The sequence below is a fragment of the Leguminivora glycinivorella genome, chromosome 23, assembly GCF_023078275.1.
Source record: "Leguminivora glycinivorella isolate SPB_JAAS2020 chromosome 23, LegGlyc_1.1, whole genome shotgun sequence".
NCBI lineage: Eukaryota > Metazoa > Arthropoda > Insecta > Lepidoptera > Tortricidae > Leguminivora > Leguminivora glycinivorella.
This window is the reverse complement of record NC_062993.1, coordinates 2,027,533-2,055,276: the sequence shown is the minus strand read 5'-3', so window position 1 is coordinate 2,055,276 and position 27,744 is coordinate 2,027,533. Positions and strand designations below refer to the sequence as shown.

The 27,744-nt window shown below is 36.1% G+C and overlaps 3 protein-coding genes across 8 annotated transcripts; 2 read left to right on the top strand and 1 right to left on the bottom strand.

The window, feature by feature from the left end:
• Nucleotides 1-76: 76 nt before the first annotated feature.
• LOC125238272 (nucleolar protein 14 homolog) lies at nucleotides 77-15,118 on the top strand. Its single transcript, XM_048145550.1, has 11 exons — nucleotides 77-366; nucleotides 568-761; nucleotides 3,111-3,193; nucleotides 6,407-6,617; nucleotides 7,109-7,220; nucleotides 10,176-10,315; nucleotides 11,142-11,257; nucleotides 11,543-12,354; nucleotides 12,769-13,763; nucleotides 14,255-14,410; nucleotides 14,988-15,118. The coding sequence occupies exons 1-11, from the start codon at nucleotides 172-174 to the stop codon at nucleotides 15,076-15,078; spliced, it is 3,105 nt and encodes a 1,034-aa protein (XP_048001507.1). The 5' UTR covers nucleotides 77-171; the 3' UTR covers nucleotides 15,079-15,118.
• On the bottom strand, nucleotides 15,076-19,296 carry LOC125238274 (translocator protein-like). Of its 4 annotated transcripts, none has more exons than XM_048145556.1 (5): nucleotides 19,247-19,296; nucleotides 17,266-17,335; nucleotides 16,579-16,824; nucleotides 16,211-16,305; nucleotides 15,076-15,763 (listed from the first exon to the last, which is right to left on the bottom strand). In XM_048145556.1, the coding sequence occupies exons 3-5, from the start codon at nucleotides 16,811-16,813 to the stop codon at nucleotides 15,587-15,589; spliced, it is 507 nt and encodes a 168-aa protein (XP_048001513.1). In that variant the 5' UTR covers nucleotides 16,814-16,824; nucleotides 17,266-17,335; nucleotides 19,247-19,296; the 3' UTR covers nucleotides 15,076-15,586. The 4 variants fall into 4 exon arrangements, with proteins under 4 accessions (XP_048001513.1, XP_048001512.1, XP_048001515.1 ...); XM_048145555.1 differs by lacking the exon at nucleotides 19,247-19,296 and adding an exon at nucleotides 18,581-18,612 and having other exon boundaries at nucleotides 17,266-17,351; XM_048145558.1 differs by lacking the exon at nucleotides 17,266-17,335 and having other exon boundaries at nucleotides 19,247-19,277.
• Nucleotides 18,977-25,691, top strand: LOC125238273 (translocator protein-like). Of its 3 annotated transcripts, none has more exons than XM_048145553.1 (5): nucleotides 18,977-19,134; nucleotides 22,801-23,048; nucleotides 23,739-23,833; nucleotides 24,168-24,370; nucleotides 24,755-25,691. In XM_048145553.1, exons 2-4 carry the CDS (start codon nucleotides 22,811-22,813, stop codon nucleotides 24,366-24,368), a joined length of 534 nt encoding a protein of 177 aa, XP_048001510.1. In that variant the 5' UTR covers nucleotides 18,977-19,134; nucleotides 22,801-22,810; the 3' UTR covers nucleotides 24,369-24,370; nucleotides 24,755-25,691. The 3 variants fall into 3 exon arrangements, with proteins under 3 accessions (XP_048001510.1, XP_048001511.1, XP_048001509.1); XM_048145554.1 differs by lacking the exon at nucleotides 18,977-19,134 and adding an exon at nucleotides 19,196-19,326; XM_048145552.1 differs by lacking the exon at nucleotides 18,977-19,134 and adding an exon at nucleotides 22,197-22,293.
• The last annotated feature ends 2,053 nt before the right edge of the window (nucleotides 25,692-27,744 follow it).

The window sequence follows — 27,744 nt, the reverse complement described above, 5'->3', positions numbered from 1 at the left end:
AAATATAAATGTTAAAATAAATTAATGATGTAAGTGATAACTGAAATACTTCTTTAAAATGTCAAAACCACGCGTGGACAGTTGTCATAATCACAATTCCTAACCTACACTCTAGAGAAATTTAAATTAACTTATGTTATTTTAATAAAATTGCACCTATATTATTTACCAATGGCTAAAGTAAAGAACAAGAGAAATGCCGGAGCAGCAGATAGAGCCCAGCAAAAGAGGAAAGCGGAGGCGAACAAGAAAAAGTTAAATCCATTTGAAGTTCACATAAACAGAGAAAAACATAAGGTTTTGGGAAAGAAAACCAAACATGACAGGGGATTGCCTGGTGTTTCACGTGCTAAAGCTGTACAAAAGGTAATCCTAAACGAATAAAAATATTTGTAAAGAATATCTAACTACTTCATTGTCTTATAAATTTATAGGTTTTTTACTGTTATACTTTAACTAATTATATCTTCTTACTTTGAACTTTTATATATCTAGAACTAAATAATTCTCTTGTAATAAATCATTTCAAAAGTGGAAAGATTGTAACTATGTTTTTTTTTGCCATAGAGAAAAGAAACCCTCGGTACAGAAATGAAGCTGATGCACAAAACGAACACGTTCATAGACAAGCGTATAGGCGAGAAGAACAGTGAGTTGTCAGCGGAGGACAGGATGGTCGCCCGGTTTGCTGCGGAGCGGGCCAAGCAACATAGCAGGAAGAATATTTACAATTTGGCCGATGATGAAGTGTTGACACACAGGTGAGATTTTATTTGCAGGCGAAAGGGTAAAAAAATAGTGTGTGGAGTCCCTCCTCGCGAAAGAAGTGGAACTTCGTAATGCGGAAATGAAAATAGGAAGGGGTATTTCAAAATTCGAGTTGGCAACACTGAGCATTAAACATTTAACGCTGTCAATGAGTGTTAATCGTTTAACACTGTCAGTTGGAAGTCACACTAGTTTCACTTTAAAAAGAAAACACACTTTCCAGGTAGTCTCTTCCATCAGGTCAGAAATCTGATATCTCTTTTGAAGAAGTTTCTTGAAGAAGTGAAGAATTTGAACAGTTGAATATTATTGTGGTGGTTATGGGTTTTATACTTACATTCCAGTCCCTAAAAACTTAAATGGTGACCCCTGGTCTGTCATTAGTCTTTAGATCAAAATATTAGGTCTGGCAGGCAAGCATAGTTGTGTGATAAACAGGGAGCGTACATTTCATGCCGATGACATTAATCTGACGTCACGCTCCGTATAGGGTGATCCCAAATAGTTTTATTGTAAATTATTAATCATTAGTCGTCAATCACTTTAATCGTGTACAAATAACTTCAAATACAGTAGTCCATTTACATGTGGCATAAATAATACCTACTTGAAATGTGAAACGTGAATAAAATTATTTGATTTGTTTTTATAAATAAATTTAATTAAATAGTATTGTAGGGTAGGCGACCAGGAGGTAAGACAAACGCCAATGTCAACGTGTATATTTATTAAAGATAGGTACTTAGGTATAGGTACATTGCATACATAGCAGGTCATTCAAACTGGTAGGTACTTCCTAGCTACGGAAAACCTTATAGCGGCGGGCAAGGTTGAGCTCATCCACTATAGGTGCAAAGAGCCAAGGGACAGTCTGTGAACCTATCGCCAAGGCACTAGCTAAACCCTAGGGTGGATCGGGAGAAGACTGCAGGTGGGCTATCGAACTCCCGAGCCAACGAGACTCGCCAAAGGACAGTCGGAGAACCTATCGCTATGGCAGTCGCTAGCTAACTCATTTGATGCGGCGCGGACGCGGCCTTTTATTTGATTCCTTCGGCTCGCGCAGATCTTCGGGCGCGCTCGGCGGCTCGTTGCTGTGACGCGCTCAAGGTCGCGCGCGGTTATAATTTGTCTTGTTACATTCTCCCCCTCTGGTACTCGGTAACGTCCCGTAAGAGTACCAGAATCCATAGTGTTACATTCTCCCCTCTGGTGCTCGATGACGTCCCGTGAGAGTACCAGGATCCATAGTGTTACATTCTCTCCCTCTGGTGCTCGATGACGTCCCGTGAGTATACCAGGATATTAGGATCTGTGTCACGATGTCTGAGATCTTCACCAATTTCGTCGATATGAGAGGGTGTTCATCAACCCTCCCCTGGAGTGAAGGTGGTTCAGTAGTACATTGAGAACAACTGCAATGTCACTGTGAAATCCTTTGCTGACGTCTTCACAGTATTTTGTTACTACCCTCTTTGTAGTTGATACGTCGTTTGCCTCCTTATTTATTTCGCGTAGTCCCATTTTATGTGTAGAGTACTTTAGAAAAATAATGTAGGGTAGATGCAACTTCTTCTTTACAAGAGTGGGTAGTTGACAAAATTGAGCTTGTCAACTCATGATGTAGAAAACCAAGGGACAGTCTCTGAACCTGTCGCCAAGGGACCTAACGAGCCTGGGAGAAGACTGCATGTGGGCTATCGAACTCCCAGCCCAATGTGACTCGCCAAAGGACAGTCTGTGAACCTATCGCTAAGGCGGCCGCTCGCTAACTCATTTGATGCGGCGCGGACGCGGCCTTTTATTTGATTCCTTCGGCTCGCGCAGATCTTCGGGCGCGCTCGGCGGCTCGTTGCTGTGACGCGCTCAAGGTCGCGCGCGGTTATAATTTGTCTTGTTACAGTATTTATTAACCACACATTACAATAAATACGTAGAAAAGAGAATTTATCTCTAACGTAAAGCACAACATCCTTCTTGCATTCATTACCATGCAAAGAAATTCATAACTTAAAATGATTGATGACTAATAATTAATAATTTACAATAAAACAATTTGTGATCACCCTATATGGAGCGTGACGTCAAATTGATGTCATCGGCACGAAAAGTACGCTCCCTGGTGATAAATGATAAGACATCAGGTCGTCCCTATCAAACTTACAAATAGTGTGATGGGGACGGCCTGATATTTTATCGCACAACCATGCTTGCCAACCTGGTATTTAACTAGAAAGGCAATTTAAACAAAATATGAACCTTTATTTTAAGCAATATTTATAAGTAGGACTGCTGATGAAGACCATGCATTTTATAAATACTGAATTTTATTCCCGTTTCAGAGGTCAAACTTTGGAACAGATAGAGAAGTTTGATGACCCTCGCTCGGATGAGGAAGACGAATCAGGGTTCAAGGGCTTGGATGGTAAGACCTTAATCAGCAACTCAAAGATATCTCTTAAACCGATAAGTTTAGTACAATTACTTGATAACAATTTGTATGAGCGCAAAATACCTCTAATTTGTCAAACTTTTTTAGGGTTCCGTAGTCAACGTAGGAACCCTTATAGTTTCGCCATGTCTGTCTGTCCGTCCGTCCGTCCGTCCGTCCGTCCGTCCGTCCGTCCGTCCGTCCGCGGCTAATCTCAGTAACCGTTAGCACTAGAAAGCTGAAATTTGGTATCAATATGTATATCAATCACGCCAACAAAGTGCAAAAATAAAAAATGGAAAAAAATGTTTTATTGGGGTACCCCCCCTACATGTAAAGTGGGGGCTGATTTTTTTTTCGTGCCAACCCCATCATGTGATATATTGTTGGATAGGTATTTAAAAATGAATAAGGGTTTACTAAGATCGATTTTTGATAATAATAATATTATACAAAATACAAAATCATTTATTCAGCAAATAGGCCACGGGGGCACTTTTACATGTCAACATTACAGAGTATTCATTAAAGTTAAACAAATGAAATTAATAGAAATATTAACTAAAAATATTAATCATAAGCAAAGTAGCTATACACTGATATAGAATTAGAGATGTATAAAGTCTCTAAATGTCATATTATTACTAACTATAATCAATACATAAAGAAAGTGCAAACAGATACAAAGATAAAAGAAATCTATAATACTTCAATAGTTGTAAAATACTGAATATTACAAGTAAAAATATTATACTTAATCAAATAATCCATGGAGATGTATAGCGTCTCCAAGAGTCAAATTTTATAAAATTAAAATATTTAAAAGTAAAAACCTTTGTCAAATAATACAAAAAAAAATAAAAAATACAGAAAATGAACAGCTAAATTACACATTTCAAGAGATGTACAAGTCTCTAGTTGTCAATCATTAAAGAACAAATCAAGTTTACAAATAAGGGCCAATCAAGGTTACAAATTAAGTTTAAAAATATAATCAAAATCTCAGAGATGTATAAGGTCTCTAAGTGTCCAAAAAACTAACATTAACTTAATCAAACGACAACAAGGTCATTAAAGTAAGGAGTCTATTTTAAAATAAAATATAATCAAAATCTCAGAGATGTATAAAGTCTCTAAGTGTCCAAAAGCTAAAATTAACTAAATTAAACGACAACGTGATGGTCTCTAGTGTCATCCTTAAGACATTACTTACTTAAGTTTAATTCTTACAAGAACCGAATGTAGTGTCTCGCAATCCGCTCAAAAGTAAAGTTAAATAATCTAACAAAACATGTGGCCCAGGTAAGCTTGAACAGACCAGTCTCCACAAACAGCACCCGTTCACGAGTATGACGCGTATCTCAGCCATCGCCTCCCTCAACCTCCATTCGGGAAGGTGGCGACCCGATCAACACGCCACCGTAAGCAAAGACTTTTAAGCGAGCATGACATGTTCAAGCTAACAGCAAATTGACAAAAGAAAAATCGACACAGTGAAACACGACATTAAGCTTGTAGGTGACATTAAAGAGGGCAACAATGCCTAGTATAGCTATACATAACTAATTACATGCTCAACGTGACTTAGAGATGTAAAGGTCTCTAAGGGTCAGTGTACTATCATACTTTAAATAAATTTTATATAACTACGCTATATAATGAAAACAAAAATCTTAGAGGTGTATAAGGTCTCTAAGCGTCCTACTAACATAACTAATGATACAATACAATCACATGAGAAAAATTACGCTGTGTCATTTTTACTGGATACTAGTACGGTTGTATTACAAACTTCTGCTACCATAATCAAGCTACTGGCTTAAAGGCATTTTTATCATTTATAAAATCATTTACCGTATAGTAAGCTTTACCTAGCAAACAGCGCTTAACATGTGACTTAAATTTGCCGAGTGGCAAGTTCACTACATCAATGGGGATTTTGTTATAAAAACGTGTACAGTTCCCAACGAAAGACGTACTAACCTTACGGAGACGGTGGAAGGGCACGGCAAGTTTATGTTTGTTTCTAGTGTTATAGTTATGGATATCACTGTTAAGCTTGTATTCATGGATGTTTTTCCTAGCATACATAATATTCTCAAGTATGTACTGAGAGGCAACGGTAAGAATGTTCACCTCTTTGAATTTCTCTCTTAGGGAAGCTCGAGCGCCCAGTCCATATATGGAACGTACAGCTCGCTTTTGCAGCACAAATATCGTCTGAATATCTGCGGCTTTACCCCATAACAGAATTCCATACGACATAACACTATGGAAGTAACCAAAGTATACCAGCCTGGCCGTCTCTACGTTTGTTAGCTGTCTGATTCTCCTTACTGCGTAGGCAGCTGAACTAAGTTTGTTAGCTAAAGTAGCAATATGTGCGTGCCATTGCAGTTTTGAGTCTAAAGTGACTCCCAGGAAAACAGTTTGGTCTTCAAACTCCAGCGTATCACCTTTTATTTGGATTTTGCTGTTATTTATCTGCTTGACGTTAGGTAACGCAAACTTGATGCATTTGGTTTTCTTGGCGTTCAAAAGTAGATTGTTTGCCGTAAACCAGTTAACTATAGTTGATAGGGCATCATTAATACTGTCGAAGCTATTTTCCTTCCTGTCCACTTTGAATATAAGAGAAGTGTCATCCGCAAATAACACTATATCATGTCTGCCTTTAACAAGAGTGGGTAGGTCATTAATATATACTAAAAAGAGGAAGGGACCAAGAATTGAACCTTGAGGCACTCCGAGGGCTACCGCGGGGACCCCGCCGAATGAGTTCCATTAATAACTACTCTCTGAGTCCTATCCGACAGTCCTATATTTTCGGAAATAATCGCTCCTAAAGGAAAAAAAAGTGCGTCCCCCCCCCCCTCTAACTTCCGAACCATATGTTTAAAAAATATGAAAAAAATCACAAAAGTAGAACTTTATAAAGACTTTCTAGGAAAATTGTTTTGAACTTGATAGGTTCAGTAGTTTTTGAGAAAAATACGGAAAACTACGGAACCCTACACTGAGCGTGGCCCGACACGCTCTTGGCCGGTTTTTTCTTTTCATTTTTTTTAGCCCGTTTATGTGTCCCACTGCTGGGCAAAGGCCTCTCCCCGTGATTTGTCAAACTATATAACATAATTTTGATTACACCAATTATCTTCTATACTTCTAGCTTTTTTTTTGTACTTACCCAACTACCCACCATTTCAGATGACTTTGTCTCCGAAGGCCACTTTGGTGGCGGTGTACTCTCCAAGTCCGACAAAGACGGAGCCAAGTCCCACAAGGATCTGATCGAGCAGCTGATAGCAGAGTCCAAGAAGAGAAAAGCAGAGAAGCAGAAGGAGAAAGAACAGACTTTGGACTTGACGGAGAAGCTGGACAGTGAATGGAAGGATTTGCAGCCAGTTGTGTTTAAGAAGTAAGTTCTGAAAAAGAGGATCAAGTATTGTAGAGAGTTACTGTCAAAGTAATTCGTCACAAAATTGACAGTGAATTAATTTTTGTTAACGACTTACGCTAATTGGGGGGTCCCAAATTCTGAAAATGCCCATAAATGTTATAAACTAACAGGGCTTAGCCAAAAAAACTTCGAAATAAAAAGATTTTTCGCAAAAAATCGTTTTTGGCACAAACTTTTATTGCCGACTGTACTTTTCTTTCAACAGTCATCTACTGCTCTCCAAGATGGTTCTAAACACCCCTTACTCGATGGGAATACGACATTTCTCAAAAAAAAAAAAATTCATTGCAGAGATCCTATGGCCACCTATGTGCAAAATTCCAGCTCATTTGGTTAAAGATATCTGTTTCAAAAATGAGTCGCAAGACTTTACCCGAACATACATAATTACATACCTTGCAAGTTAAATAAAAGCTTGTAAAAATAAAACACGTTGTTCATGGTTACAGGATGCGAGTAGAAGAGGAATCAGCCATAGACAAAGTGCTGAACAAGGCAGAGAAAAACAGCCAGGACTATGATAAGATGATGAGGGAGCTGCGTTTTGAGAAACGGGGCACGGTGAGTATTTTACTTTCATTTTTAGCCCCCGACGCAAAAACGATGGGGTGTTATAAGTTTGACGTGTCTGTCTGTGTGTGTGTCTGTCTGTGGCATCGTAGCTCCCGAACGGAAGAACCGATTTAGATTTATTTTTTTTTGTCTAAAAGCTGAGTTAGTCGGGAGTGTTTTTAGCCATGTTTCATGAAAATTGGTGTACTATGTCGCGGTCGGGGGTTTTTCAAAATTTTAATTTTATTTTAAACACTACAGTGGGTTTAGGACACTAGCACATCTCGGACACTGGCGATCAAATGTATGAAAGAGGCGCGTTCCTAGCACACAGTCTAAGCTCGTGTAGGTGAACGCGTACCATGCCTGTATGAGTGAGATATGACAGGTCGACTGTTCGCGTTTTTGACAGGCGGTAACTGTGAGGTAACCGAGAGGGGGTGTGCGGCACTTTCAGCGGGGTGCGGAGTGGCCATACTGTACGGTAGTACTCTTTATAATACTGTGACACTAATGTGATGTCTATCATGTTGGAGCCTTCTTATCGCACTTACAGAACGTGTAAAAAGGACGTAATTCTATATCATGGAACCGTGCTTGAATGAGATGTCTGTTGCACTTTACATATTTAGGTTTAAAGATCTTTATTTCCCATAAGAATACATAATATTCACTTACATGAGAATTTCTTATTTTTCATGCAATACTTATCTTTTAAGCGGTGAGCGCACACTCAATTAAGTACTAATAACTTACAACATTAACAATAACTTAACACTTTTGGTACACATAATATTATTACTTAAGGGGTAATAATATAATATTATTATTCTTTTTACTTAAACGAATATTACACAAGAAAAATCTAAATTCACTTTTTTCTATGATGGGTAAATCGACAACAAAACAAGATAAATGCACAATGGAATGCGAGCGTAGTTGCTACGGCCCGAACCGGCTCGTCTTAGTAACAGAGATAAGAACTACTAACATGGATATAAAGAGCATGGAGGCGACACAGCGCTTCATTTAACTTATTTCGATTTGTAAATTGTAAGATGTTTTGTTATGCAAATATTTGTTTATTTTATCAATTAAATTTTATTTATTACAATAATTACAGTTTTTAATTACTGAATCAAGAGAAAAAAAAATAGTAATAAAAATATTTATACAGAAATATGAGAGAAAAAAAAAATGAGAGGGCTATTTATTGGTAATAATATAATGCTTTAGCAACCTTTTAAATGCAACGAAGGACTTGGCGTCTTTTATATCTTTTGGAAATTTATTATATATATCTGCACCTTCATACAGAATGGTTTTTTTTCCGTAGTTTGTACGCGGTGCACGAAGGATCAGATCGTTAGCATTTCTAAGTTTTATTCTTTGAAATTTTTGTTTTTTCGTGAAAGATATTTTTATATGTAAATCTTTTTGTAAAATTTTGCGTACTAATATGCATGTATAATACGTGTATGTTTGGCGTATATTCATAACACTAGTTTTTTTATAAATATATTCTGTCGGAGTTAGAGGATCGAATTGGAATAATACTTTTACTAATTTATTTTGTGCTCTTTGTATTGTATTTATTTGGGTAGAGCTGTAGCTGTTACCCATACCTCAATTAGATAATCTATATGTGGCTTTGCAATAGAGTTATAAATCATGTAGCGCACGTTAGTTGGAAGACATTTCGCTATAGTACGTAGTGCACCAGTAAGGGAAGTAATTTTTCTTTTTACTTTATCAATGTGTGATTTCCAGGTAACTTGTTTGTCTAGTATAAGGCCTAAGTACTTCTCATTATCAATTTTACTTATTACTTGATTATTTATTGTTAGGGGTTGGTGGTGAGAAATTTTCTTGTTTTTAGATGCGAATATGATGTAGTTTGTTTTAGAGACATTTATTGTCAGTAAATTATTTTTAAACCACTTGTCAAGAATGTTTAAATCGATTTGAACGTCAGTAATTATATCATGTATAGAGTTCCCAAAGTAAAAAAGACTAGTGTCGTCTGCATATAAGGTTGCCTCCCCTTTTAGGCCAATTTCACTGATGCTATTTATGTAAATAAGGAAAAGGAGAGGGCCCAGAATGGACCCTTGGGGGACACCAAACGTTACGGGTAAAGGTTTGCTTTCATGTTCACCAATTTTTACTATTTGTTTTCGTCCTGATAGGTAGGAGTCAAAAATTTTAAGAGCAGTACCAGCGACACCAGCCTGTCCTAGCTTTCGTAAAAGGATATTGTGACTCACCGTATCGAATGCCTTCTTTAAGTCTATAAAGACGCCAAGTCCTACCTGCTTTTGGTCCTGCTATTTGTATTTCATTTCATTTATTTGTTGTGGTCATGTACAATAAAATGAAGATGTTACATAATAAGATACAAGTAAGTAAGGCTATGACATCCTGGAAGGGCATGCAACAGAAACTTAAAACTGGACTAAAAACTAAACTTTAGGTATTATTATACAACAACAATTAATTTAATTTTGATTATAAGTATTGCAATTCAGCGAGGAAGTGCTGCCAGCATCTTGGGCACTATGCCTCAGGGGCCCTCTTTAGACTTAGATTTTTAGTTTTCTTTTTAATTGCCTGGTTTATGATATTTATTATATGGAATTTTTATTTAAGTGTGCGAAAAAAAACACATTTTATTACATTCAATATTTGATTGACATACAGTGTAGGCTTGTTATATCCGGAATTTGGTTTCTTTTTTTTAATATCCGGATATCTCATCTAGTCGCAGTTCCCAACCGATTCTCGTGTAATTTCGTCATTAGATTTTATGATCAATTTTTTTTAATAAAAATGTACAATACATGTGCAAAGAGGGAATTTGCAATTCTTGTCTATTTTAATCACTATCTTACTTGTATCGTAAATAACTGTGTAAATAATATATATATATATATATATATATATATATATTAATAAATATTTCAGCCATCAGACGCAATCAAGAGCGACGAGAAATTAGAGCAGGAAGAAAAACTAAGAATAGCCCAACTCGAGAAAGAGAGGGAAAAGAGAATGAGGGGAGACTACGAGGAAACCGCTAAAGTTGAGCCCGCTAAGAAGCACAGGTAAGGTGAAAAATGAAAAGGAAGAAAATTAAATATTTATTTTTCAAGTAGGCACCTGACAATGCGCATATGAACGTCAAATAAAACTATGCCGGCTCTAACCCTACGCCTCAGCCTCGAAAACATTTCAGTCCCCTCTCAGTCAGAGGGGGGACTGAAATGAAGCAGGTACCTTCCAACATTCTAAAAGGACCCAGACAGAGCACATCATATCAGCCCTTAACTAACTGATAATTCACGTTATTAGACGCGTGATTGTCGCTAGATGTCACTTAAGTATGCCTATACAAATAACCCGTATTTACTGATGTATGGCATCGCATGTTAGTTGTAAGTTGCATTGTGGTTTGTGGTAAACAACTTAATTAAGGTAATAGTACATTACATCAGAGGCCGGGAATCCGTTTTCACGCCGAGGCATGTATAGTGCTTTTCTCAAACATACAATGAAATAAAAAAAAATGCTCTAAAGGACAATATTTTATAAAAAAAAGTTACTTTGTAGGCCTAGGCCTGAAAAATAATATGAAATCCCTTTACAGTCCTCTCGAGTTGTTGCGCCCAAAAAGCGATACTTCCCAGCCCATTTTAAGGAACGTAAAGACAATATTTCATTGCATGTTTGAGAAAAATATGTTTGAGAGCGCACTATTCGCCAACAAACTGGTTCCAGTTTGGCGAAAAGAAAAAATGTAATATAGTCATAAGTTTTTTTGAAATAAATAAATAATGGAGTTACAACTCTTCCCTAACTTATTCCTCTATGCTTTAAAGTGTCAAAGTTAAATATTGCTTAATTTAAAGTTTCTTTTGTCAATGCTTTCAGGTCAGCAGATGATCTTGATGATAATTTCGAGCTAGAAGATGAAAAAGAGTTTATGCTGGCGTACGACAAGGACGGAAAGCCTCTCGTTCCTGAACATATACTCAAGGACTACTCAGGTAAATATATTATTAGGCTGGAAGATTAAAATACCAGCAATGTATTACAGAGAAAAACCACTTCAAACCTTTATATTTTCCATTATACATTAATATTATCCTATATATTATTTCTCCTGCACCAACATAATATTATTATGTCTTTGTTTAACCCAATGGTTGACTGGTAGAGAATGCCTTTTGGCATTAAGTCCGCCATTTGTACATGTTTCTTTGGTTATGCAATAAAGTTTAAATAAATAATAAATATTTGAAAAAAAAAACTTTTGTTACTCTTTTTTTCAGTTCCTAATGCCCAAAAACAATATGACGATGGTTTAACCGAGTCAGAGGACGATGATGATGATGATGAGAATGAAGAAAATAGTGACGATGATGATGAAAGTGGTGATGAAGAAGAAAGTGAACAAGAAGAAGCTACCAAAAGTAAAAAAGGTACTAATAGTGATAAAAAAGTTGTAAGTGCAGGTAAAGAAAAATCTGAAGATAAAGAAAAGAGTATATTATTTAAAGATTCAGATGATAGTGAAGAAGACGAATCAGGTGAATCAGACGATGATGATGAACCGGAAAAGGATACCAAAATAAAAACTAGTAAAGTTGAAAACTCAGGTAATGATGAAAGCAGTTCTGCTGAAAGTGAGGAAGAGAATGAAACACAAGACACTAAGAAAATAAATACAAGTAAAGCAGAATCAAAATCGAAAATAGAAACCGATGATGACTGTTCTAAAGCAAATGAAAGTAAAGTTAGTGACGAAATAGATTTTAACGGTAAAGATGATTCTGACGAGGAATCTAGTGAAAGTGACGACGATGAAGAAATGGAAGATAAGAATAAAATTAATAAAAATGAAAAATCAACAAAGTCTAAAGTTGATTCTGTTAGCGGAGAAGATTCAAGCGAAGAAGATGATTCAGAACCAGAAGAAACTCAGAATAATGTACAAAAGAAAGAAACAAATAAACGCCAAAAACTTATTGGTGATTCAGATAGTGAAGATGACAATAAACAGACTAAGGATGACAGTGATGATGAAATTGATGAACAATTAAAGTCATATTTGGGGAAAACTGCTGAATACGAGAACTTCAAGGTGAGAAAAAGAATTGTTGTTTTTAGTAACCCATTTCAAATATAAATAACTTCTTTATATTCCATAACTTTGTTTATTAGCTACATGTATTATTGACAAATCTCTCAAGCCTTTGCAAAAACGACGGGGTGTTATAAGTTTGACCTGTGTGTCTGGCTGTCTGTCTGTCTGTCTGTCTGTGTTTGTCTGTGGTATCGTAGCTCCCGAACGGATAAACCGATTTAGATTTCTTTTTTTTATTGTTTGAAAGCTGAGTTATTTAGTCGGGAGTGTTCTTAGCCATGTTTCATGAAAATCGGTCCACAATGATGACGGGGGTTTTTTCAAAATTTTAATTTTGTGGTTAGGTTATATAACAGTTGTCTTATGTTGTTTAGATTTATTAGGCAATAATTTCTACTTTCTCATTTACAGGAATTATTATCAGGAAAGAATCCATCGCAACAATCCACAGCGATCCAAAAACTAATAAAAACCTACGACCCAAGTCTCGGCGAAAATAACAAAGACAAACTATCAAGATTATTCGCAAACATGCTCCAATACGTCAACGATTTATTCTCAAATCTGACAAACGAAGGCGAACTTATGAAATCATTCTTGATATTCAACGATATAACCAAACATTTTTATGACATCGCACATATTAACAAAGTATCATCAAGAAAATTCTTTGCTGAATTATTAAAGGAAAAATACGAGGCATACAAAAAGAAGCCAAAAAGAATACCGAACATGGATACATTAATATTTTTCAAATTAATTTCAATACTGTATCCCACTTCTGATTTTCGGCATCCGCTTACGTCGCCATCTTTGACGTTTATGTCTCAAATTTTACATTCATGCAGATTTAACGATGCTTATTCTATATCTAGAGGACTATTCTTAGTCACTTTAATATTAGAATACACAGTTTTATCAAAAAGATTTGTACCTTCAGCGATAAATTTTATTAGAGGAATATTATATTTGAGCGCAAAAACGACAGTTTTAAATCCAATAAAAGTCGTTCCGCCATTCCGTTTGCACAAGGACGCGAAGATTTTGAATTTGGAAGACGACTGTTCGAAATTGAAAGGCGAATGGAAAATGAGTTTGAACGATTTGTTGACAGATACCATAGACAATGGGTTTAAAATTCGAATAGTTTATAATTCCATAATGATATTACGGGAGTTTTTTGAGCATTGTGGTGAAATGGAGGCACAGGAATGTATATTTAATCCTCATATTCAGTTGATGACTAGATTGGACGTTGAGTTGTATCCTAAGAAGGTAGCAAGTGCGATTGAGGAGACTATTAAATATATGAAGGGAACTTTGGAAGTGAAGACATATACGCCCCTTACTAGTGTGAAGGCGAAACCGAAAGTGCTGAGGTTGTATGAACCGGATATACAGGAAGTGTAAGTATACATAGAGTTATTAAAGCACCAGAAATATATCACTATTGTCAAGAGAGCGCTGTTTTTGTCATGTATGCGGTGACAGTTCAGTTTATTAACATGGCGCGTAGTCATATATTTCTGATCAGACTTTATGTTTGCCTTTTTACTTAGGAAATATTTTTTATTCTACCTTCCCCTTAGTTAATAAAGAATCAGAATCGATGTCGTGTGAAGGATTTTCAATTTTCACTCGCTGGTCCTCTTTTGTTTTGTTCACTAAAATAAATGTGCTGGACTTAAAAATTAGAGAAAAATTAAACAAAAAATATTGTAACAAAAACAACACAAAAAAGAATTGCACGCGTTTCCGCGTCACTAAAATACCCATTAACATAAAAGTGAATAACTTAAAAAATTGAGAAAAACTAAACAATATTTTTTTGTAACTAATAAAGAAAATATCAGACTTGTGTAATGAGCACAACCTAATTTTTTATTTATTTTGACAGGTTCACCGGCAGTAAGAGTTCCAAACTGTCACGAGAGACAGCAGAAAGGCAGCGATTGGAACACAAGATCAAGCGAGAAATGAAGGGGGCGCTCAGAGAAATCAGGAGGGATAAGGCGTACATCGCTTCAGTCAAGATCAAAAATAAGATACAGAGGTATATACTCTTTTTATCAGGGTTTGACTCGATAAAGAGGGCGCCACTAAAAAAGAAAGTCCCACCAAAAGGTTGCATGCTCGTGACGTAACGCGCACGGAGTATTTCCAGCAGAAATAGCATGTCCATCCTTATTACGTCTTTGCCTTTGGCTAGTCTGTGGTCAAGAGTAAGCCCATTTATAATTTAAAAAAAAATTGGCAGGGTAACTTTAAAGATGCATAATTTTAAGCCCCCTTTTTGTATTTTCTCTAATAGCATTTTTTGTGAGTTATCAGACTTTTTTTTTCTAATTTTGTCAATAAAAGTGATACTGATAAATGAATCTGAGACTCACATTAATTTATCACTTTTGCACAGCAGCTAAACTGTTGCCTGCGGTATTTCCGAACCGACACGATCTCCAAACCTTCAAGAAAAGAGCGTACGGCCATCCTAAAAGCCAGCAACGCCCCTCTATCCCTTCTGCTGCTACAGGTGTCCATAGGTGGCAGTAACCATCGACCTGTCTGCTCGTTTGTCTCCTATCGCAAAAAACTTTTTTTTATAGTCTTCATGTTTTTTTTTTCTTCTCCAGCGACAACATGCGAAAGGAAAAGGTGAAGCAGATCTACAAGGATGCGTCCATACAGCAAGGGGAGCTCAACAAAATGAAAAGAGGGAAATAACAGCACTTGCTTATATAATATTAAAAATATTAACATACAATTTGATATTATTTTAATTTATGACTTAGTTGCTAAGATATACTGTCAAGAAATTTACTATACATATAGCGTACAAAAAAACTTAAAAAAATAGTAGCTTGGTTATTAAATTCGACTTCGCGAAAATAATGATGTCAATATATAAATACATTGAGCATATCTTCATCTAGATTTGTACTACTATTAAATACCGGTCGATATCACAATTAATTCGCTTTGCCATAATCTGATAAAAGACCAAAAATGTTCTCTCAATTGCTATAAGTTCTTATGATGAAGTGACGTAATTTACGTCTAATCTTGTAAAAAACTTTAGTAATTAAATGTTAAAGTAAATAACAACTGCGTAAGTTTCATATGTCCATACAAAGTTTCTGACCGTCTGACCCAGATTGACTCTTTAGTACTATTTTTTACAAGTTTTTTAAATAACCTTGAACGTGGTAAGTGGCAACAAATAATATAGTTATTACTTTTTCTCACTATCCTTCTTATTCAACTGCCAGATGGAATAATTGAGGCAGGTGGCGAAGCCGAGCCACGCTAGATAAGGCAGCATGAACCACGCTGTAGTCGGGTTCACTTCGTAGAAACTGAGGGTGCAGGCCGTCGCTGCCACGTCGAGTGCTGCCATGTGGAAGAACGCCTGGAAAATTATGGATTCGAATTTTAAAAGTGGAAAAATTACTTGAACTTAACGTCTTGATCGTGATAGCTAGCGAGATATACCTACTTAATTCATAGCCAGCGAATCGTTTTTCCATAATATGGGCTTGTAAGGTTAACTATAGGGGGAATAGCATCATTTATTGACGTTATGAGTGTTTTAATCCTGGACTAAGTTATGTATGGTATACTGCCTTCAATTTTCAATCGGTTGTAATCGCATTTGATTACTTCAGAAGAAATCAAAATATTAGAAAAAGATCTTATAATGGGACGATTACTACCATACCATTCTATTCAATATACTCTATGATTACTACAATACAGATACAGAATCTTGAGGTCTGCTTTCAGCAAGATAACATTACTTACTGTTTCTTAGACTTCAAGATTTATTTGAGAAAAATGTTTGTTGAAATAAACTTACTAATCCTATTAAATGCATTCTGAAGAAAACTGGAGTCCATGTCCAGTTGAATATAAGCTGACCGCCGTATAATGCAATAGGCAGTATGGCCTTATCTGAAAACGATAATATCATCAAGAACTTTATTAACAATATAATTATATTAATTATGTCTGGGAAAAATAAAGCTATAACTCTTTTAAAATATTTTGTCATGGTTCCAAAGAAAATAACTACATGTGCTTATATGTAATGTTTGATTTTTCTTAAGGCTATCCAATTTTGGAGTAATACAGTGAGGGGCTTGTGCAATAGTGGCTAAAGAGTTAAAATTACTTACAAAGAATATTTTTAGGGAATCCCCATCCCGGCATAGATGAATGACTCACCAGTCATGCCTCCACAATCCCTGTACACCATATAGCTAGCGTACCCCATGCCCGTATACAGTGCAGTCCACGCCGGCCCAAACACCCAGTTGGGCGGAGTCCAGCTCGGCTTCTTCAGCATCTGGTACCAGGCCTTGCCGTCCGGCTGCTTTGTCTGTCCCGCCATGGTGAGGGCTCCTGCCCAACCTCCCAAGTTGGGGAAGAGCATGGCTCCGATTGCTGACCAGTTTGGCATTGTTGTTTATTCTGGAATTTAAATATTATACATTTTTACTGAAGGTTCTTTATGAAAATTGAAGATTAATGAAATTAACAAAAAGGGTAAAGAACAATCGTCTTTCTTTACAACATGAAATACTGAAAAAAACAAAAACAAAATATAGGCATTTCTTCTTGTTTGTGTCATTAAAGTTTTTATTCTCTAATTTCTCTATCATTGATTTCAGGTAAAAACTTTTGTGATTATTTTTAAACATACTCTGCTGCGGGAGAACTAAAGTTAAAACACATTTGTTTACACAAACAGCTGATAATATTATTATTAAATAAACAGTGTCTGCTCCACAAAACAAATTATATCCTTATCGGTAATAACATTTGACTCACAAGAAAACACTATTATTATAAACGTTTAGTACTAAAACATCGTATTTGTAAATTGCAAAAAAAGTATAATTTACAACTTACACTATTTCTACACCCGGCCGTCAAGAGGGTGTGAAAATGTTTTGATGTAGTCTGGGGTTCTTTCGGCTTTCTGCAGATAAATTTTACGGCCTAGCCACGACAATGGTCTAAGGCGGCGAGCGGGGCGGCTGGGCTGCGCGGGAAACGCGCGCGGGCGCTAGCCATGCCACGTACTTTTAGAAGCGGCGGCAGGGCCTAGGAGCGGCCAGAACGTTTTCATATTTAAAAACATGTTTTTTACTGTTGAATATGACTCTTAAAGTGCATAGAATGCTTTAATTAGTCGATTACGTCTTGTACAGGAGAATATGTGTGATGACTAAGTACATGGAATTTATTTTATGGCTAGTTAAATGATACTTAATATAAATAAACACTAAGAAAAAAATTAACAGTAAATACGAATAAATACTATACAAAAATATGTTTGAAAACATTATTACATACTACATACGCGAAAGTACAATTCAATTTTCATTAAATAAAGGTTTCGGGTTCAAGACGCTCATAATAAAAACAAAATATTTTGTTTCGCGCGGAATCGCTAGCCCCATCTAGCCGCCTAGGCCGGTCGCGCCGCTGTAATGTCGTGGCACCGCCCACGGCCTAGCCACGACAATGGTCTAAGGCGGCGAGCGGGGCGGCTGGGCTGCGCGGGAAACGCGCGCGGGCGCTAGCCATGCCACGTACTTTTAGAAGCGGCGGCAGGGCCTAGGAGCGGCCAGAACGTTTTCATATTTAAAAACATGTTTTTTTACTGTCGAATATGACTCTAAAGTGCATAGAATGCTTTAATTAGTCAATTACGTCTTGTACAAGAGAATATGTGTGATGACTAAGTACATGGAATTTATTTTATGGCTAGTTAAATGATACTTAATATAAATAAACACTTAGAAAAAAAATAAGAGTAAATACGAATAAATAGTATACAAAAATATGTTTGAAAACATTATTACATACTACATACGCGAAAGTACAATTCAATTTTCATTAAATAAAGGTTTCGGGTTCAAGACGCTCATAATAAAAACAAAATGTTTTGTTTCGCGCGGAATCGCTAGCCCCATCTAGCCGCCTAGGCCGGTCGCGCCGCTGTAATGTCGTGGCACCGCCCGCGCGGCGCGCTACAGTTGTTCGAGTCGCGCGCCGCCCCGCGCGCCGCTGCCGCGGGTAGGCCCGTGAAACCCGCGCGCGTTTTCGAACAGCGGCGCGAGTCGTGGCATGCCTCGCGCGCGCTGCGTTTTTGTTTTTGTGACTTACCGCTTGCCGCTGCCGCAAAACGCCTTAGACCATTGTCGTGGCTAGGCCGTTAAGTGCGAATACTGCGAATGTAGACCCTATCTTATTATAATACGAACTATTATTTCAAATCAAAACAAAAGGTGCATCCCGTGCATCATCACAAGATCAAAGTGACAGTGACAAGTAATTAACAACACGTTCCATTTCAAGCAACTAGTATCTACGGACATGGACTAAATCGTTTTTAATTAATACAAAAAATTTGTTGATAACTCGTATTTAGAATATATTCTACATTTTTCTCCTTGTTAATAAGTTTCACTATAAAAGTGTGAAGATTGTGAAGTTTTAAGATGATTTAATTTGTTATTAAATCTTATACCATGAATTTTGAGAGTAAATTGGGACGGAAAATTAGCATCTGACTTTTAGAGATTACCTCATCATAGCCTACCAATTTTAGAAGTAACCTTTTGTCTTGTGCCCCTATAATTTCTATATCAATCTATAAATTTACCACATAGCCATATTCACAGGGATTTCTACAACATAGTTTTCTATTTCTTGCGAATTTTGCGGTATTCACTACAGTTTTCACCGGCTTTTTATACCGAGCATCAACAGGTACATATCACATTTAATTTAGTTAAACTTTCGCGTGTTAAAAGTTACGGAAGTTGGCGTCGGCAAGTTATTTTTAGAATGTAAATATTACTCATTATTAAGTATAACTTACGTAAGTCACACCTAAGTCATAAATATTTAATTTTATCTGATATCACACTATTCGACAGTGTGGAGGCCTCTCGATTACTGGTAAGATATAAATTGAAATAGTAATGTAATCAGATTGTTACTGTTATCTATAATTGGAGTTCTGGGGGGTCAATAGCTATTTAATTATCTTGCTTATCAGCTTATTAGATGTAGGTGTACGTATGTACAAATATTAAACAATTTCACTACTTCTGGGACTCCTGGGTGTGTCACTGGAAAATAATATGCCTACTTACATACCTACCTACTTGTTTTTATGCTATATGTAATCGACAGACAGGTAGGTATAAGTTGCCTGCTAATGATATTATGAAATTTTTATTTGTATTAGTCTCCTTCCTTTATTTGACTAAAACACATTCAGAACAGTATTGCTGGACTCTACTGGGTGACCCTAGCCTGGTGTTAGGTATACCTAAGATCACTTCAATGATATTTTATGGTAAATTTATTCAAGCACCTGGGGTTTTATTTATTCAGATTCAGAACATAAGAAATATTAAAATGATTATTATTCACTTGCCACTGCCACATACCCAACCAAGCGTAACTAACAAATCATTAGTGCCTATTGCTTCGCATATTCTATTTATTTCATAGGTTGGTTATTCCATATACTCAGAACTTGAATCGCTAACCATAAAATAACCATGCAATGAATTATTAAATAATCATTCCTTTTGCAAAGGCTGTCCATCGCTATTCAATGCGGTAACGTGGCGAGTGTGATGAGCACCTTTGCACCAGGGGTTGCGCGGGGAGGCCTCTTCCAGTAGGTTTTTTTTTAGAGTTATTTAGGTTTTTTAGATTTAATTTAGTTCTATTTGTAGGCTAATTTGTACCTATTTTATACTTTATTCAATAAACAAAAATTATAAAAAAAAAGAAAAAGAAAATAATGAGGATACATACATACATACAATCACGCCTGTATCCCATAAAGGGGTAGGCAGAGCACATGAAACTACTAAAGCTTCAGGGCCACTCTTGGCAAATAAGGGGTTAAAAGAAAACGAAACTGTGGCATTGCAGTGACAGGTTGCCAGCCTCTCGCCTACACCACAATTTAACCCATATCCCATAGTCGCCTTCTACGACACCCACGGGAAGAAAGGGGGTGGTGAAATTCTTAACCCGTCACCACACAGGCAATAATGAGGATATGTAAACTAAACACCCTGATTCATAAATTACTAATAGTTTTCCGACAAAAGCCAAGGCAAAAATATTAAAACATAATTTGAGCAGCCTCAACTGCCTGAACAAGTGAACAGTCATTGTGGGTTTGGGTGTTGGAATGATTGACACTTGCCCAAAAATGGTAAAAACCGTAAAGACTGATTCAATTTTAACATTTTTAAATACTTTTGTAGCCAGTTTCACAGTTTAATTTATATTTCAGTATTCAGTAATCAAGTTACTATTAAACAGAGTTATGAATACACAATTTCATTCCTGCTCCCGAAATGCTCATGACGTCATACTAGACATAAACACAAGAAATATGACATCATAAATAGGTATGTTACATCACCACAGATTGCTATTAGATAGACAGATAGATATATAGTAGTACTAATATGTAGTAGTTTATTATAGGACATTCTTACACAGATTGACTGAGGCCCACGGTAAGCTCAAGAAGGCTTGTGCTGTGGTTATTATTTAAATCTAAGGGGCACGAGAGTCATGCTTCTGATACCTACCACACAGAATGGAGTATATGAGAGGCCTTAATAAATTATTTTTTTAATGGTAAAGTAAATTGTAATCAAATTGTGTTGACTATATTTTACTGGCATCCTTTGACAGACTCAAAAATTTTTGAAACCCTCAGTTGATTATTTAAGTTTAACTTATACCTGGTACCTTTAGTTTTAATGGTATGTTTAATCTACAATAAATTAGCTTATAATTAAATGGTACCTTTGTGTTAAACGATTTAAACGATTTATTTGTTTGTAAACAAAGGTACCAATGTTGGTACCAAATTCTGTCAGAGAGCTTATGCTTCGCTGATCGATTACATGCTTACTAGATAAGATTTTGCACTATTTAATAAATACACTAATGATAATCAATACACATACACAAATATACCCTGCGCATGTATTCCCAAAATTGGTAAGCAGAGCACATAAGCTCAAACTGCACATATAAGATAGTTAAAGTTTAATAAAAAGACATACCTAAGAAAAAAAAAACAAACGCTAAAATTGTATTAGACATGTCTAATTTTGAAATTGGGTACACACATACCTACCAATTACATTAAATTTCTATATTAACATGCAAACATTAAAAAAAAATGTTATTTTATTAATCAGCATGGTAAACTAACCAAGTAAGCCAACGAAGGTAGGCCTTTTAGCGTTTGTTTTTTTGATTTTCTTAGATATGTCTTTTTATTAAACTTTAATTATCTTATATGTGCCATTTGAGCAGTTTTACTTATGTGCTCTGCATACCCATTTTGGGAATACAGGCGCGTTTTTATATGTGTATTGATTATAATTAGTGTATACAGAAAAATAATATGTTCGCCAATAAACTCAAATCCGTGTTATTAGAAAAAGCATACTATACAATCGAAGAATTCATGCAGGATGATCTACAACGAAATTAAATACAATTTATAAACTTAGAATGTTATAATATAATAATGTGTGTAGCCAGTGTAGCTATAGCAAATTTAGGAATAAACTAGATATAATTTAGTAAATAACTAATGTATAAGAAATAGCCAATATTGCCACGCCCTACCGGGGTGCCATGCGACCTCCTTCATTATGTAACATCTGTAATGTAATACCATGGTTTGCAATAAATGATATTGATTGATTGATTGATTGATTTATTAATAGTGCAAAATCTTATCTAGTAAGCATGTAATCGATTTATCATACAGTGTGTAATTGGTGTCCATCAACTGGTTGATTAGTGGAAATAGTTATTTATATAAAACATGAATTGGGAATATTTTGAAGATGTTGCACTTGTGCATAGGTATATACGATTATGTATAATTATAATAACATGTACACATTACTAAAAACTCATGTATACATTATTAAAAAATACGCACGCTAGAGTCTTGGTACTCATGGCCAAGTTAATACCGATTTAATAAGTATATTTTAAGTATTAAAAAACATTTTAAGTGATTCATGCTGCATGCATAAAATTTATAAAAAAAAAACCATCCCGATCTGAGGTGTACTTTAAAGGCACGGAAATCTATATATTCGGCGGCGAATAATTTTATTAGTCTTTGTATTTTATAATCCCAAAAATCAACTACCTAAATGTGTACACATTTTGCATGTGTTGTTAGAAACGGACTAATATAGGATTTCCTAGGACGAAAATTAGTAATCTGAGGATAGAATACGAGTATATAATAAAATGTTTATATGGGCTTCACCTCGTAAGCTTAAGTTTTAAATTTACTTGGTGGTATTGTCCACGGCTTTCCAAGATGTATCTTAGAAATGGATTGATTTTTTTTTTCAGAGACCTCATAATGGCAAACTGGCCAGCAATCGGTTCCGTAATCCTGCCCAACGTGGGTGGCTGGGTGAACGGCCTGTACTTCGCCGGCCAAATCAAACGGGACAGTAAAGAGAAGAGTTGGTACGATGACCTGAAGAAATCTCCTTGCAATCCTCCGAAGTGGGTGTTTGGGCCAGCTTGGACTGTGCTTTATAGCGGCATGGGTTATGCGTCGTATTTGGTGTTGGAGGAATGCGATGGGTTTACACGTAAGATATTTATTATAATATTTTCGTTTAGATTCAAAACATCTCGTTTGAATATCGAAGCGAAATCGGTACGGAAACGAATCCGTCATTCAAACATTTAGAACTCATATTTTGTTTACCTACTTTGTAGCCGAATGCATTATGTAAAGTCACAATGAAATATAAAACTGATATGCACGTTCTTTATCTACAGATAAGCATATATATCACGCGAATGATGGATTTACCTAGACATTTCAAACAGTCCAGTATAGTAAATGTTAAATTTTGGCAAAATTTTTACCCCACTTTGATGTCATAAGACGCTATTTCTGTTTTGAGTCAGTAATGAAAAATTCACTAGGAAAGAAGGAACTACTGTACTCAAAAACGACTCTGAAAAAATAAAAAATGTTTATTTATATAAATCGTCACCATAAAATATCCAGCTCGATTATATTCTCTTTTTGCTCTTCGAAACTACTGGACAATTCCGTAGGTTTATAAAATTCAATATAGCTGCCTGAAGAAACCTACAAACTAGCTACCATATTTTATCAAATAATGATATCTACTAATAGCACTCTGGACCTAGCAGTATATCAATAAAAAAGGTAAATTAGAATCACGGGAGGCGAAGTTTTAGAACGCCAGTAGAAAAAATAATTTTGCGCCTACTTTAGTTTGAAATATCTTTCTATTTATTTTTAGACCGTGCCGTCCTCCCTATGACTTTGTACGGCAGCCAACTGCTTCTGAACTGGGCCTGGACACCCATCTTCTTTGGCCTTAAGGACTTCAAACTGGTCAGTATTCGTACCTTATTATCTGAGGTTTTTTTACTCCTACTCCGAACTTATTCACCTAGGACTTACAGTTTGGGATTATTAATGTTCGAAAGGACTTAACAGACCTTAATTACCAATAAATTATTGTAAGATTTTAGATATTTTTTTAATACTTAATACGGAAGTTTTCTTTTGGCGCCTTAGATAAAGATCTCACCGAACTAAGTGGTTTTTAGGTTTACATTTTTTAGCTGTCGCTAGATCATACGTATCATACAATAAGTTACTTCTCTTCCATTTCAGTTTTTACTTGGGACTTTTTCAATTTCTAAATTTCCATTGGATTTTCCAGGCTTTGATCGAAATCGGCGTCCTCACAGGCGCGGCAACCCTCACCACCATTTCTTTCGCTAGCGTGGACAAGAAAGCTGGCCTCCTCATGGTCCCATATCTGCTGTGGCTAGGTTATGCCACACACTTGTCTCATTACATCTGGAAGCACAACCCTCAGCCTGCCAAGGTCACAGAGATCAAAGATGAGAAGGCTAAGTAAAGGTAAGTTTAATATTATATTACAAACATTTCAGTGTGGACAAGAAAGCTGGACTCCTAATGGTCCCATATCTCCTGCGGCTAGGTTACGCCACACACATGTCTCATTACATCTGGAAGCAAACTCTCAGCCTGCCAAGGTCACAGAGATCAAAGATGAGAAAGCTAAGTAAAGGTATCTTCAATATAATATCATGTCCATATATTATCCACATTTTTTTTGCTAGCGTGAACAAGACGAACGCTGGGCTGTTCTCAAGATTATAAGTTCAAGTTTTTAGGTTTTTTTTAACCTATTTTTACTCACAACGTTAGGGTGAGATTTTGTTATTTCTCTCCAAAACTACTAGTCCTGTGTTGATGCAATTTTTCTTTTTATCTTTTCAGATATCGACAATTCTTCAGTTAGTACGCTTGCAGCCATCGAACGTGTTCTATTTTAGATGCCTATTTCTGCTATATGTCTTGTTGTTACCTCAAGCTAGTACTTATTATTTTTGTCAATTTTAGCTGTATTTGTGTCAAAATCTTTCAAATAGCGGTTTCTAGGAAACTGTAGCGTTTTTAATGGACATGACAGTTTATTGGATGTGGCGATGGGTATTATGTAGTTTTATTAAAACGAATAGTTTTATAAAATAAGCAATATCATACAACTGTACACATAAACAATCTATTATTTATAATTCTAAAAACTAGTATTCTTAATCAAACTAAGCGTTAAAAATAAAAAGATCACGTTAGAGTAATATTTTTATGATTACTCAATGTAAGAAAACATCTGGGACACAAAAAAATACATTTAAACCTATTTTTCTTTACCAAAGGAGTCAAACACAATTAGAAATTAGTCTTAAGACTTATTTTATCACCTAGTTTATAAGATCCGAAGTGACCTTTTTACACAAAAAAGTAATACGAGTATTCATGTGTATTTATTATGTCTCCTTAAACATTTAAAAATGAACATGTTATCTATGTTATCATTTAGTCATTCCTATTGCATTTAAAAAGAAAATATGTCTTTAAAATTCCAACAAATATCAATTTAGAAATAAGTTAAAACGAAAGTAGTACAGTTTGTCATAATAATTATAACTTCATTATAACTATTATAAGTACAAAGTGGAAAATCAAAAAACTTGGCGCTAACTCTGCGTGCACATATTTTCATCTAAACTACGATAGTTTTTGACAAACTGTGAATTTTCATAAATCTAAAGTATGCTGAAATCACGAACAATGTTTTCTGATAGTATTTATTTTTGAATATTTTATTGTTTCTTGTTGCTCTTGTAATAAAAGTACCTCAACTTTAAATTTATTTTTATTTTTTCAACCCTTAAATGTAACTTTGCAGAGGTTTGTTAAACCTTCTGCTACCCACAAGCAGAAACTATAGACGGTCAACCAAACATTGGGACTAAAAAAGGCGCGAAAATCAACATTAGCCTCTACATTTTCAATCATTTTTAGGGTTCCGTAGTCAACTAGGAACCCTTATAGTTTCGCCATGTCTGTCTGTCCGTCCGTCCGTCCGTCCGTCCGTCCGTCCGTCCGTCCGTCCGCGGATAATCTCAGTAAGCGTTAGCACTAGAAAGCTGAAATTTGGTACCAATATGTATATCAATCACGCCAACAAAGTGCAAAAATAAAAAATGGAAAAAAATGTTTTATTAGGGTACCCCCCCTACACGTAAAGTGGGGGCTGATATTTTTTTTCATTCCAACCCCAACGTGTGATATATTGTTGGATAGGTATTTAAAAATGAATAAGGGTTTACTAAGATCGTTTTTTGATAATATTAATATTTTCGGAAATAATCGCTCCCAAAGGAAAGAAAAGTGCGTCCCCCCCCTCTAACTTTTGAACCATATGTTTAAAAAATATGAAAAAAATCACAAAAGTAGAACTTTATAAAGACTTTCTAGGAAAATTGTTTTGAACTTGATAGGTTCAGTAGTTTTTGAGAAAAATACGAAAAACTACGGAACCCTACACTGAGCGTGGCCCGACACGCTCTTGGCCGGTTTTTTAAGTGTTAGGGCCCGTCGATGATTCAGCCAACGTCAAGGTTTAGAAGGGCACACGTTTCATGAAGGCAATTGGCCCTACATTTTACAAATTTGCCGCCTTTTTTAGCAACATTTGATGACCGTCTATATTAACCCTTAACCCTTTAAATATCCACATAAACCCTTTTATAAGGCCTCAGTTATACACGCGAGAGTTAAATACACTACAGATGTAGTGCAAAAAGCTTTTCGTATTGTCCCGGAAACGTTCGCATTTGTCATGCATTTGTATAGACAGATAAAGTCTAAGAAAAAAACGTACCTCAGTACCATACAGAAAACGGTACGGTGGCCTAGATGGCATTACACCTTTGGGGTACGCTCAGCTAGATGGCGCTAATATTAATATTTGACATTTTAACACATATCAAGCTAAGAATATGTGCCAAATTGTCAAAACTGAGGTTCAAAAGTTTTAAGCCTGTCTCAAGAGATGGCAGTCTATGCACTGTGATTACACATTTTACTTCGACAGTAACTCTCTATAATACTCGATCCTCTTTGATATGTACCAAGTTGTGTAATGCATGTTCCACATTACTATTATATGCGCTAGGAAACCTGTTGTGGTCCTTAAAATAGTGCAATAAATCTTCAGGGTCAATATCAGTGCCCTTGGCCTTTCAAGGTCAAGGTCCTTCGCTCCGTGTTAAGAATAGATGGACAGATTGCCTTCCCGGAGATTCATTGTTAGTTAAACCTTGACTTTTAGTCTTATTTTTAACTTTGCCACTTACATAACGTTTAGTCGGCGGGGGTTTGACGGCCGGTCTGGCCTAGCGGGTAGTGATCCTGCCTGCTAAGCCGCGGTCCCGGGTTCGAATCCCGGTAAGGGCATTTATTTGTCTGATGAGCACAGATATTTGTTCCTGAGTCATGGATGTTTTCTATGTATATTAAATATATCGTTGTCTGAGTACCTGCAACACAAGCCTTCTTGAGCTTACCGTGGGACTCAGTAAATCTGTGTAAGGATGTCCTATAATATTTATTTATTTATTTAGTCGCACTGTTTTCTTTAGAGTCAGTCCAGTATAAGTAGGCAAGGCAGATAGATAGATAAATAACTTTATTCGTATCCACAACACAACATATAAAGGCTGTGTGTGTGTGTGTGTGAGAGAGAGAGTGTGAGAGTGTGTGTGTATGTGTACATGTGTGTTTGTAAGCGCGCGCGTTTAGAGCGTTGGGTGACATTTATAACTTTTTTCTACTCCCGTGTTGTTATTCGTCATTTACCGTGTCATGCATAGATCGTTAAAACCCTACATGGCAGATGCCCGCCCCCGACCGGCGCCCCG

Excerpts from the sequence above, each read along its gene's own strand:
- LOC125238272 (XM_048145550.1), top strand. The coding sequence starts at position 172 with ATGGCTAAAGTAAAGAACAAGAGAAATGCCGGAGCAGCAGATAGAGCC. Across the intron at positions 762-3,110 it reads GATGAAGTGTTGACACACAG|AGGTCAAACTTTGGAACAGA; the intron begins GTGAGATTTTAT and ends TTCCCGTTTCAG. Across the intron at positions 11,258-11,542 it reads TATACTCAAGGACTACTCAG|TTCCTAATGCCCAAAAACAA; the intron begins GTAAATATATTA and ends TCTTTTTTTCAG.
- LOC125238273 (XM_048145552.1), top strand. The coding sequence starts at position 22,253 with ATGAATTGGGAATATTTTGAAGATGTTGCACTTGTGCATAG. Across the intron at positions 23,049-23,738 it reads GGAATGCGATGGGTTTACAC|ACCGTGCCGTCCTCCCTATG; the intron begins GTAAGATATTTA and ends ATTTATTTTTAG. Across the intron at positions 23,834-24,167 it reads GCCTTAAGGACTTCAAACTG|GCTTTGATCGAAATCGGCGT; the intron begins GTCAGTATTCGT and ends TGGATTTTCCAG.
- LOC125238274 (XM_048145556.1), bottom strand. The coding sequence starts at position 16,813 with ATGCCAAACTGGTCAGCAATCGGAGCCATGCTCTTCCCCAACTTGGGA. Across the intron at positions 16,306-16,578 it reads GGATTGTGGAGGCATGACTG|ATAAGGCCATACTGCCTATT; the intron begins GTGAGTCATTCA and ends TATCGTTTTCAG. Across the intron at positions 15,764-16,210 it reads GAATGCATTTAATAGGATTA|GCGTTCTTCCACATGGCAGC; the intron begins GTAAGTTTATTT and ends ATAATTTTCCAG.